Here is a 13,212-nt window from a genome sequence, read left to right as displayed (position 1 = left end):
CACAATTAAGGATTACGTGTCAACTGGTTATGCGCCATTGAGGCCATTGACTCCGATTTCAGCCTGCTTTTCTTTTTGGATTTGCTTCCATAGCCTTTGTCCAACCAAGAGCAAGCTACAAGGCAGCTGTTGTTTAATTTTGGAGTTGTCTCTCCTAGAAAAGTGGCTGTCCCCAGCTAACGAGCCTCAACTGCCCGAGGGTTCGAACTCGAGACTTTTCGGTTTAGCAACCATGAGCTTTACCGATTCGACCACGCCGACCCCGTCATTCTATTTTAAAGCTACCCCCCTTCCTACCCGCAAACAAACACACATATTCCTTCCAGTGTTATGCATCTTTCACCTACATAAAAAAGCAACTTTGAATGTCTATGTAATGCAATTTTAATTTATTTAAATTTAAAACATGAGTAAATGTTTTTATAAAACTCATATGGTCATTATTGTGTTTGATCCATTAGGGTTTTGTTTCTTATATATTAATTAAAATGTACAAATAGAAAACACTTATAAATGTATTTATTTCATAAAAAGTTCTCGACGTTTTCTTTAATTTCGTGTTTGAGTCTTTCATGCAGTTACTTAATGTACTTGTTATAAGAGGGCCTATAGTTTTGCAAAACAATTCTAGTTGATTTCTAAGTTAAAAATAATAATAATAATAAAACTGAAAATTGTTCTATTTTTTTTTCAGAATTTTCTTTTAAATTAAAAAAAAAATTACTAGCCAATGTACTTGCAATTTTATTTTTCAGAAGAAAAAAAAAACTAGCAAAAAGTATATAATCAATCTTTCTTGAATTGACAACATATTTTATTGATGTTTAAGTAGAGGCAGAATATGTATCATTCAATTTAATATATCATTAACATTCTTTTGAAAAGACAAAACGATACTTAAATATTTTCGACATGTCAATTAGCATTTTATACCCAGAGTGCAACTACTTTTTTTAACGTTATTTTGCAAAAAAAAATGTACATTGAGGAAATCTGTATGTGATATAATATACACTTTTAGTAGTTAAGATGATAATTAAGAAAAAAAAACAAATGTATAAACTTAATCCAATATTATCCACACGTTTAAAGTAAGATAATGTACCCATATAATACACTAATTTGTACATGAATATAAAACCACTGACTATTTAGATAATGTGCTTGCCATGGTTCTTACAAAGACAGATGTAATTTGATAAATCAAATCATTGAGCAGCGAAGAAAACTTTTTGTTGACGTGTCCGTGTTTGTGTCCGTCTCGGTTCCATCTAAGATGTAGTGGGAGCAATATTTTGATGTTTTGGAATAGGCATATCCAACACATCTGGGAGTAGCCATGCACAAGTCGAAACAATCCTGTATGCGGTATTAATAGGTAACTGATTAAACATACACATATAATTTAAGGCTAACTATACAGATACGTTTTCAATACCATCTTTTCGTTAGTGTATTATTTTTGTATTGGCTTAAATGATTCACAAAATACTAGAAATAAGATGCTTGTGATGTATATATATAAAAACAATATTTTTATTATATTCACTAATCACAAAAGAAATTACAAATTTAAAAATGCAATAAAAAGTAAAATATACATTTATCTGATGCAACCTTACAAAAGCTGTATGCTATTATGACTAAATAAAAAAAACACACACACATAATAAGCAAGCTAAATAAAAGCCTTTAAATATAACATACAATTATAATTGATAAGTAATAATTGAAAGTAAAATAAAACACTACTTGATTAAATTTGTCTATAAATTCAAACAAACACTATTAAAGAGAGAAGATGTACATAATTAAAAAGATCAAATCATCACCTTGTGCGTACTGTAAGCTTGGAATGTAGGGCGAAGAGACGAATATGCAGAGCAGTCATCTGTTTAAATATATATATATATATATATATATATATATATATATATATATATATATATATATATAAATATATATTTAAATCTGTATAGTTATATATATATATATAATTAAGTATATATATATATATATATATATATATATATATATATATATATATATATATATATCTAATATATAAAGCTCAGTTCTGTATGTAACGCATATGTTTGTCGTTGATCTTGGATGGATTTAAGTGTTAGACAATTATCGTGCGCATTTGTCTAAATTTATGAGTTAAAAAATTACTATTGAAAGTGTTGGGAAATAATTTTCATTTTTCAAATTATAGTAATAATTGTCGGCATGTTCATTAAACACAAGTTTAAAAAAAATATCATCTTTTACAAAAATTCTAATTATGTCTTTATTTAGTCCTATAGCACTTACTTCCCTTTGATAAATTAGGAAAAACACAATTACTTCCCTTTATAAAACCATTGCATTTGTGGAAAAGAATTTACTTTTTAATTACTTTGTTTTGGTGTTGGGAAAAAAAATAATTACATAATTAGCGGGGATTGATCAAGTGCAAACGTTGTAGGTATTTTACGGATAAGCTTGGAGTATTAAATTTGTTCATTAAATTGAAACAGGCGCGTTCGTTTAAGTGAGTGCAAAAGACTATGAATAAGTTGGGGTACTATAGTCGTTTATTAAGCTAAAACAGGTGATTCCGCCCCGGGCGTTTATGTTCGCGTTAGTGTTTTCTTTGTGTTTAGGTGGGTTTGCGTAAGTGGTTGCGTTTTGATTTGGTTCGTTTTTGTTCTTTCTTTTTTCGTTTTTGTTTGTGTTTTTTTGTTTGGGTTTGTATTTGTGTTTTTGGTTGGTTTTGCGTTTGGATTTTGTTTGTTTTCGTTTGCTTTTTCTTTGTTTTTGTTTTTTTTTTGGTATTAGTGTTTGTGGTTGGGTTTGTTGTTAGGCTTTTGTTTTCGTTTGCTTTTTTGTTTGTTTTTTCTTTGTGTTTGTATTGGTGTTTGTGGTTGGGTTTGTTGTTAGGTTTTCGTTTTCGTTTGTATTTGTAATTGTGTTAGCGTTATGTTTGCGTTTTGTTGTTTTGGTTGGTTGTGGTTTGGGTGGGCAATGCCGGTTTATGATGATTACTAAACACACAGGTGATGGTCTTTAACAGAAAGGTTTTTCACAGAAGCCAGAGCAGGGCCTGGCCTGGACGGCTAGTATATATAAAATTATATATATATATATATATATATATATATATATATATATATATATATATTATATATATATATATATATATATATGCATCGAGGGTGACACCAGACCTAACGACGCCACTGCATACTTACATACATTATATACAAATATAAATAAAACACGCACGCATGTGGATATACGTATTTGTACGTTAATTGCATTAAAAAAACCTCACCTGATATATTGTTACAGGTGATGTACGGATTGACTTCCAAATCATCATTTTCCGTGTCTATTGCGTCGCCAGTCACCAACTTTAATTCACAACTTACTCCAGCTGTGTATATGTAGGAATAACATAAGCGATTCGCTGAACACGTTTCAAAGCAAGCCTGTATTTTGAAACACATAGGAAAATTGATGAAAGTTAACATGTTTTGTAAACTTTAATGCGAATTTTAATAATTGATTAGCAGGTACATGAAAGATAAATTTGCCCTAATAAACTGAAAGTGTTGTTTTTTTTTAACTTTATTAGATAACCACAATGTTGAACATTTGGTTTTATGAAATAACGCTAAATTTTCTGATTAAAATTGATTGGATATAAAAACAACAAATCATTTTTAAAATTAAAAAACATATTTTTCCGAAAGTTTTCTTTGAAATAAATCGCCAGCAGACTAATAGAGTTATTATAGAATAACCAATAATTATGTGATCATTATATTTGTTATTTTTTAAACTCCAATAAAGATTGTTTTTATTCCAAGACGGCCGCTGTTGCCATGGCAACCACATTTACAGAAAAGTCACTGATGCTCCCTAAGAAATTTACCCTTAAACACCATACCTAGGATACACACACATACTTAAGCAAGGCATATTAATTAAGAAACATGTTCTCTATGTATACGTTGGATACATTACTATACTTATAAATCATGCCAGGTATAGTTTTTTAAATGTCTAGACTCTAGAGGAAAAACAATTTGATTTAAACGCAATCTAGAACTACATATAATAAATAAAGTAGAATCATACGTTTATTATAGAGGAATAAATATCGTATGTCGTATACGACTGAACATGAGTCTTTTTTTCAAATTTACTGAAGTAATATACAATTGTACATATATTACTTAATGGCAAAGTAACACTGAAAATATTTTGTTTTTACTTTCTTTTACAATAAAATGCGTACATTTGTATGTATTTAATACTGAATGTTTTTATAATACATGTATTAGAGATTATATACAGTATGTTTTTCGCAGTTTAAGAACAATCATATAGCTTGTTAGGATAAAAAATATTAAGATCGATAACTTACATTTTCAATAAATTTTTAAATGTTATACCTTATTTGTCAAATTCGTGTAGGTTTGAGAGGTTATAGATGAGTATGCATTACACTGTGCTGGAAAATAAAAACAAAAGAAATATAGACTAGTATTGCCCGTTTATATAGGTAGATGTGTACAATTATGTAAATGCTTCTTAAATTTAAATAACATAGTTACTCAGCTTTGCTGTTATGAACTGACAAAAAGTGTATTTGATAATTACAATTTTTTACTTTAAAAAAAATTAGATACGAAAATGTAATACAAAGCATCGTACGTATGTGTGTTAAATTGTAATAATATTCATAATGCTATGTTTATTATATAATATACATTTTTACAGGGACAAAAACTATGTTATTTTTTTAAATACATTTATTTGCTTAGGAGAAATGCTTTTTCAACTTTCCCCTACATGTGTCGTATATAAAATTAACCTTTTATTTCGAGTAAGATGCCTTCAGGCAAGTGGAATTTGGGGAAAACGTTCGGGGATCCCATATTTAACATAAGAAAAATGTACGTGCATTTATTAAGTATGTATACCTTTGCACATAGAAGTATCTGTTTCAGAAACACTATAGCCCGGATCACATGAGCACGAGTAGCTTCCCATAGTGTTTGTACACGTATGATGACATGGGCTTTCTGTTTTGTTACTGCATTCATCCACGTCTAATAAAACAAAGAAACTTTAAGCCTTCAATCAAATAAGTAGTATACTACATTAACATGTTTAGTGTTAAATATATAATCTAACAAACTGAACGACCACTCGCTAAAATCCTATGTAAGTCAATATATTTTACAAATATGTCTAGATGTATCGGAGAGCAAATTATTCATCTTTGAAATAATATAAAATCTCACACACTAGCTAAAAATGTAAGCTTAAATAAAATGCGCAGTAAGTTTGCTGATGAGAATGGACAGACGAAAAAAAAGATCAGAGATTTATAAATACGTCTAATTTATATCCCACAAGCGTGCTCGTCCCCGCGCGTTTCCGCGGTCTCAAAAGAAAGTCTTAAGGACAGTCACAGGCTTGCGTGGGCAAATAGCCTCATGACGGGGCAGGGGCGGCCGCGCCTGATTCAATTCAGTGAACGACTATAATACTACATCTTATCTATATTCTATCGCACTCTTTAAAAGGAACGTATGCACCGTTTCATTCAAGGGATAGCCCTGGCGAACGGATGAAAAGTGTAGTCATGCATACAAGAAAATAACGTCTGGCGAAAATGTTAGGTGGGTTTCATCAATGCTTTACCAATCCTATATTCTTAGAAGCATGACCTTGTTTTCTAAAACTTGTTATTTAAATGTAAACAATGCCTGCGAATAGATCATATTTATCGAGACACGAGTTTACCTACACTACCGCCCAGCACGCCATAAATGTACGTTAACCACTCGCCGCCTAAATGTCGGGGACCTAAAGGACCGATCTCGTGAACGACCCTTTTAACTTACCGCTGGGGCGCCACGTACAGCCTCTGGCTCGGTTTAATCATAGAATATCGTGCGCCGCCTTGGCAATATTGTAGTGTGCTCCTTAAAACTAAAGTAGGCGTCGTTGCGCTCACGAGAAAGCCCAAGGCGCCGAATAGCACCCTACAGGGGCACCTGAGGACGCACCTGATTCAATATTATAACGATTATTGTTGCCCTTCGTGTTTTTAGTGTATAGTCTTCTATAGACATACATTGCTTTTTATATAGGCCTAAATAGATAGGCTTACACATTACATTTTTGTAGTTGTATTTTAACAATATCTTTGAAATAATACGCTATTGCTAGTGGTAGGGTTATTTATAAATATAATATTAAATATAATATTAAATACTTAATATAATCGGACAGTGTTTAATTAAATATATTGATACAATCTATTCCAATTATATGGCATACGTTTAGAGCAAATCGTGATTATTAACACAATTTTCATTTACAAAATCATACCAAATTAAAAGACAAAAACTATAGGCAAAATAAAATATGATTTTTGTATTTTATGTACCGTACATTATGTATTTAAGATTCATCGTTGATCATACAATGATAGAGTAAAAAATAACAAACAACTGACCAATACATTTGCTGGGGTCTGTCGTACTTATATTGTAGCCATCTCTACAGGAGCAGGTAAAGCCTCCAGGTTTGTTGGTGCAGATTTGTTCACACAGAGGTTTAGATGTTCTGGCACATTCGTTGATATCTGATAGATATTTGTCACAAGCAGTTTAGTGTTTCAAGTTAACTAAACATTATATATATATATATATATATATATATATATATATATATATATATATAGCATTTAAAATGTTGAAAGAATAAATATCACACTAGAGCAAGCACTGTATATTTTCAAAATCAATACATTAAACATCGTTCGTTGTTATAATCGGCATAAAAAGTCTATGTAATTATACTAAATTAAAAAAAAAATCGTTTTAAAAATATGGTAATCGGCAAAATTATAGGGCTTAAAGGGCTAAAAATCAAGTCAGATTTTTTACAATTATGCACTACTATTGACGGGTTTCACTAATCGTTAAAACACAAATTTTAATGTATACCATATATCAATTACTTCTGTTTAAAACGGACCAACACCTACTTGAAATGCAGAGGCGGAAATAGGAAAAAAGGCTCTCCTGAATACAAAAATATTGGGCCCCAATATACATATTTAAGTGAATGAATTGTACTATGAATTACATACAATTATAAACATTTTCAAACATAATTATGTGTTATGGTAAACCTATAAACGCTATTAGTAGCACCTAGGACCTTTGACCACAGGTGCTTTGACCATAGGGGGTTTGACCATAGGGGGTTTGACCACAGCGGAGCTTTGACCATAGGGGCTTTGACCATAGGGGGTTTGACCACAGCGGGCCTTTGACCATAGCGGTGCTTTGACCATAGGGGGTTTAATCATAGGGGGTTTGACCATAGGGGGTTTGACCACATGTGTTTTCTCAGCAGAGGGTCTTTGATCACAGGTTGTCTATCAACGGGTGTTTGATCACAAGCGCTGTGTCCGGCTTTGATCATAGGTGTTTTGTCCACATAGGGTCTTTGATCTCAGGTGTTTTGTTTCCAGTTGAAACTTGGAATCAAATGCACACGATTGGCGATGATGTAGCACGAACAAATAAATGTGTGAAGGATGGCAGTACAGTCTTCAGTCTCTCCTCCAATGTAGTCACCCAACAATGTGGCGTTTCCTTGAAGGTCTACAGATGGACTGCACACGGCAAAAGACAACTTTCTTGCAAGGTGTCGCAGGGGCAAGCCACCCAGCTGAGAAGCGATACAAGATGCTGCACGAAAAAGTACAACGTGCTGTCCAGACATATGGTCAAACATATGTACTGACATATTTGCGTGCTATAGCATATCTGTCATTTAGTTAACCATTTTATGTATTACATCTTTGACTATATTGTTGGCAAATTTTGTATCATTTTTTATCCTTTATATATGCTATGTATTTTTAAGTACATCTACATTATTTATTTGTGAAACTTGTTATATGTCGCATTATTTGTGTTTCATTTATATTTAAAATAAATCTATGAGGCCTAGCACCAGCCTTTATGTGGAGACTAAAATAGAGTTCTTGGCTTTTTTTAAATACATGTTAATTTCTATTAACGTACTCTCAGGAAACATGTATAAAATCGTGTTAATTGTATCACACCTATGATCAAAGCCGGACACAGCGCTTGTGATCAAACACCCGTTGATAGACCACCTGTGATCAAATACCCTCTGCTGAGAAAACACCTGTGGTCAAACCCCCTATGATCAAACCCCCTATGATCAAACCCCCTATGGTCAAAGCACCGCTATGGTCAAAGCCCCGCTGTGGTCAAATCCCCTATGGTCAAAGCACCTGTGGTCAAAGGTCCGCGCACCCTTAATCCAGGGTATCATAACAAACGCTACTAGTATTGAATATATTCTTATATCAAAATATTGATACATACATACATGTTTAAATAAGTAACACAATAAATATATAGAAACAGTTAAACATAATATTTTAACGATATAGCTACCCAGGATCATGAGAAAATTATAAAGAGTAACATGATTTATGTTTTGTTTCTTTAAAAATCATCAAATTATTTTAAACGTTTAGCCAGTAGGGCAATTTACAACTCACCAGAACATTTGTCGGGGTTTGTTTCACTAATGGCGTATCCAGATTTACAGGAACACGAGTAGCCTCCCTTTCTGTTGATACATTTATGTTCACATGGTGAGTGTTTTTTACACTCATTGATGTCTGGAAATATTTTTAATCATTCGTGAAAATTAAATTATTTTAAATGATTGTGTATGTTCTTTAAAAGCACTGGTATTTTTTTAATGTTTACATTTTCAAGCACGCCGCGTTTATAAATTGTAACATATGGGGTGTATACGTTCTGAAATGTTTAAATAGGCTATACAAATACTTGTTATATATGTTTTATACAACAGTTTTATACTTTATAACATGTAAGATGAATAAGTTTTGCTATTCATTAATTAAAGAACAGAACTCGAGAGATAGTTTCAATGATATAGCCTACATATTTGTTTGATTACTATGTGGACTTACCTATACATTGGTTGGGGTTAACTTTACAGAAGGTGTATCCAGGTTCACAAGAACACGAGTAGCTGCCGGGAGTGTTGATACATATATGCTCACATGGAGATTTGTAGCGGCTGTTGCATTCGTTAATATCTAAATAATACACATTTTTTGTTAAATAGAATTCACTTTAACAATATATTGTGTATTGGTATTGCATGCATTTTATTTTTAAGTAATTGTAAAAAAAAAGAAGATATTGAGACAATTTTTAAAAATTGTGTTACATTAATTAAAAATACTTTTTTTTTCTGTGTGCGTATTTAAAAATGCAAACATAATTTAGAAAGATCAATTTAGAAAGCTTTTAATTAATGAACTAAAATAGATAGACAAGGAAGAAAGCTTTTAAAAAGAAAAACAAACAAGCAGAAAACATAAAGTAATATAAACACAAATAGAAAAAAAGAAAATGAATATATATATATATATATATATATATATATATATATATATATATATATATATATATATATATATATAAATTAAAGAAATGATATGCGCAAGTAAAAAAACAGTAAATCCAAGCCCACATCCACATCGAAATCCTCATCAACATCTATTTTCTTATGTTATATTTTACCAAGACATCTTGAAGGATCTCTTTTGCTGATGACGTAGCCAGGTCTACAGGAACATGTGCGGCCTCTACGTGAGTTATGGGTGAAATGCTCACACCGTGATCTCCAGCAGAAAGCTAGCACAGAAAAATATTCAAAGTGTAATTAAAAATAAGACTAGTTTTTAATCTTTTTTTTTATTTTGAGCGTCATTTATAAAGTCAAATTGTTGAAATATAGTTAATTTGCTTTAAGTCATTTATATTTGACATTAGGAAGACAACATTGTTAAATCACGCAAGCATTATAGACTTATTTTTTTTAATTTTAGCTATGTCAATATACTTTTATGCATATTTTATACTTTCTTAAATTGCATTTCTTTTTTTTAAAACTCTATTTTGTTGCGTTTAATAATGTTCTTGTTACTAGTTGTGGAAACGTAGGATGAAAATTTGCGACTAGTGGTCGGTTACATTGTTTTATTAAGGTCAAACGATTAAAATAACTGAATGTTATTTATATTGTATTTCATATATATTTCAATGCCGCTGATATGCATATTAAGCAGCAAGTCGCGACAATGTAGATTTCTTTACAGATAAACATCACCAAATAATGATCAATTTGATCTTTAGGGATAACACATTTATTCTATAAACAAATCAAATTTAACTCTCCTGTTGATAATAGATGGGATATTTAACTCTTATTCATATGTTACTTGAAGTTAATTGTGTTTTTCTGCGTTACCATTTAATGAACTATAATTAAGCATCATTTATAACAAACCCAGTTAAAATTATATGAAAACGCTGAGTTCACGCAGCTACGATGGACATCCCACTCACATTATAAAACGTAAGAACTGAAACAGGTGAGCAATACTTTAATTGCCTAATGAACTGTTTGGTTCGAAAGGAAACGTTTACTTTATTTAACTTTACTTAACTCGTTTAAAAATTATTATTTTTTATTAAACTTGTATTTTCAAATATTTTACTCTATTTTGTTGACACATTTGTAAGTTACTTTGCAATACTGGGAGTTCAAACGACATCGTCCTATTTAAGAAAGTAGGCCCATGTTTAAATACATTAATCTATTTTTAAAATTATTTACATTATTTTTAATTGATTTTTATTAGACATAAAACGTTGTACATTAATTACGTACAAGTATGATAGTTATGCTAATAAAAACAAATAAAATCTTAATGTATGTATTTGAATTAATTAAACTTCATATTTTCATTTTCTTCGTATTTCTTTTTTTTTCGCAAATAAATAAAGTGTTGTATTTACCATGCTCAAAACACAGGCATGCAAGAAGAGCACTGGCAAAGATAAATGTTGTACTTGGTGACGTCATGTCGGTGGAAATCAACGTTATAAGAGACTGTAAGAGAAGAAAAACAATACATTATTTTAATGTGATGGACAAAACTAAACTATTTACGTGTCGCTCTAATTACAACCGTCAAAACCTAAGAAAAGGACCACTGGCATGGACTGTTATGTGCTCAAGTATTGGGCAATATTTTTAACAACACTTAATTTTGTTAACACATACACATTTTGTGAATGTCTTTTTTGTATAATTTTTCCAAACTTTAAAATGTTTGCCTTGAATATATTTTTTTATCATCATTTAATCTCTAAGAGAATCGACGGATACATCACCAATTATTTTGTGCTTTTAACGTTTTTGCATTTTTTAATATAGTGTCTAAAGTTGTAAAGTTTGGAACATGTTTCCTTTCACATAAACTGATATCCGAATCAAAGAAACGACGAGAAAAATGCATTAATTTTTTTTTCGTTTGCAATTATTTATAATACAAATAAGGATTGAGCATAATAAAGCGTGGCTGTTATCGCCACTGAAGATTTTTTAATAATATTCGTGTATAATAATAAGGATGAGCAGGCTGCAAAGATATACTCGTTTCTCTTTCAAAATCGATCGTTTATTCGAGAAAAGAAATAGAGGGAAACATACTTAGAAATAAGCTGCTATATAAAGTATAAAATAAACATTTTTGATAAATTGAGAATAGCGTAATATAGTACTTCGTTAACAGGAAATCGCTTAAAATTTGATATAAACTAGTAAATAAAATCGTAGGCTTCTGTATAAAATGTCGTCTTTTTATGTGAAATGATACTCTAGTTATCGTTATTTTAGAACCCAGAAATAAAGTAAATTAGGACTAGTTCTTCCGGATATCGGAGGTCACTCGAAAATTGAAAGTAGTCTAAATATAAGATATTTAATAATTTACGCCTAATATCGAACACAGTACTGAAATTATCGTGATCCTAAAGGAAATAAAGTAAAGTACCACTTCCGTATACCGGAAAAATTTCATCCTTCGCGTAAAACGTAGTGATTTTTAGTGAAATTTCTTCCTCCTAACTTAAACAATTCTGAAGATATCAGATTTTGAGTAATCGGAAGAGAATTTACAAATTTTATATAACATGTCTATTTAACATTTCGTCAACATAACTGAAACGGTAATGACGTTATCGTGGTTACTTACAGTCACAAACACACAGACAGACAGGCAGACTAACAGGCATATATATATATATATATATATATATATATAAATATATATATATATATATATATATATATATATATATATATATATTTATATATATATATATATATATTTATATATAATTTTTTAAATCTATGTTCTTTCCTAAGGATAGTGGTGTAAAACACCGAGATTAATCAAAATATGGATTTCCATATTTTTCAATGAGTCTTATACTCCATACACGAGAAATTAAACATGAAAAATAATTACAAAACTAAAAAATAGTATGATCATAAAAAATGACACAAAAAAGTTCAATAAATATAAGTGCGCATCTGATACTCTCTTAAAAATATTGTTTTATTTATTTATGCCTCTTATTAACGCTGCTATTTAATGTTGTTATATGTATTCTGCCAACAGATGTTGTCTAAATGCTACACTAGTAGCGAATCATAGCTGAAAAGAAGCTTTGATAAATTTAATTCCTGAAGTTGCGTATTAAAGACTAAAACTTTTAAAAAAATGATATTGAGAAATATATAACAATTAATTTTGAGAATTAAATTATATTAGATAACAATTCACTTAACTAGAAACTCTAATAAATCCAGAAATAAATTTTAAAAACCATCCGCGCGTAAATCCGGATTAGAATAGAAGAATCTGGTTATTGCTTTTGTAGCATTAGAACGCCGACAGAAAACTGCTTTCCAAGTATGTTCTTCTAGTAATAAATTATGATCGCTTCCGTTTTGCGCAATGGCAACGATAGAGGAATAGAATAATGATAATTTTTTTAAAAAACATGCGATATTTCAAAAGCTCAAAAGAGTAGTTGGAATGAAGTGTTCATTTCCTCCTCGAGTCAATGCACTCGTTGATTTTTATTTTGAAGTGGGGTGGGAAGGTATTGTGCACTTTTCTTTAAGCAGCAATGTTTATTTCTAGCGTTCTACATAGCCAGTCAAGCGAACCAATGTTATACAATGGTCACACATGTAGCA

The 13,212-nt window shown here is 30.6% G+C and overlaps 1 protein-coding gene across 1 annotated transcript; it reads right to left on the bottom strand.

Annotated features, from left to right (window-relative positions):
* Positions 1 to 370: 370 nt before the first annotated feature.
* LOC131950685 (fibulin-5) lies at positions 371 to 12,988 on the bottom strand. Its single transcript, XM_059312910.1, has 11 exons — positions 12,799 to 12,988; positions 10,959 to 11,052; positions 9,678 to 9,791; positions 9,059 to 9,187; positions 8,618 to 8,740; positions 6,524 to 6,652; positions 4,977 to 5,105; positions 4,446 to 4,504; positions 3,320 to 3,476; positions 1,833 to 1,891; positions 371 to 1,359 (listed from the first exon to the last, which is right to left on the bottom strand). The coding sequence occupies exons 2-11, from the start codon at positions 11,023 to 11,025 to the stop codon at positions 1,204 to 1,206; spliced, it is 1,122 nt and encodes a 373-aa protein (XP_059168893.1). The 5' UTR covers positions 11,026 to 11,052; positions 12,799 to 12,988; the 3' UTR covers positions 371 to 1,203.
* Positions 12,989 to 13,212: the final 224 nt, after the last annotated feature.

The sequence above is a fragment of the Physella acuta genome, unplaced genomic scaffold (assembly GCF_028476545.2).
Source record: "Physella acuta isolate Inbredline_101_S28 unplaced genomic scaffold, ASM2847654v3 ptg000776l, whole genome shotgun sequence".
Classification (NCBI taxonomy): Eukaryota; Metazoa; Mollusca; class Gastropoda; family Physidae; genus Physella; species Physella acuta.
Note: the sequence above shows the minus strand (reverse complement) of the source record. Positions and strands in the feature narration are given on the sequence as shown.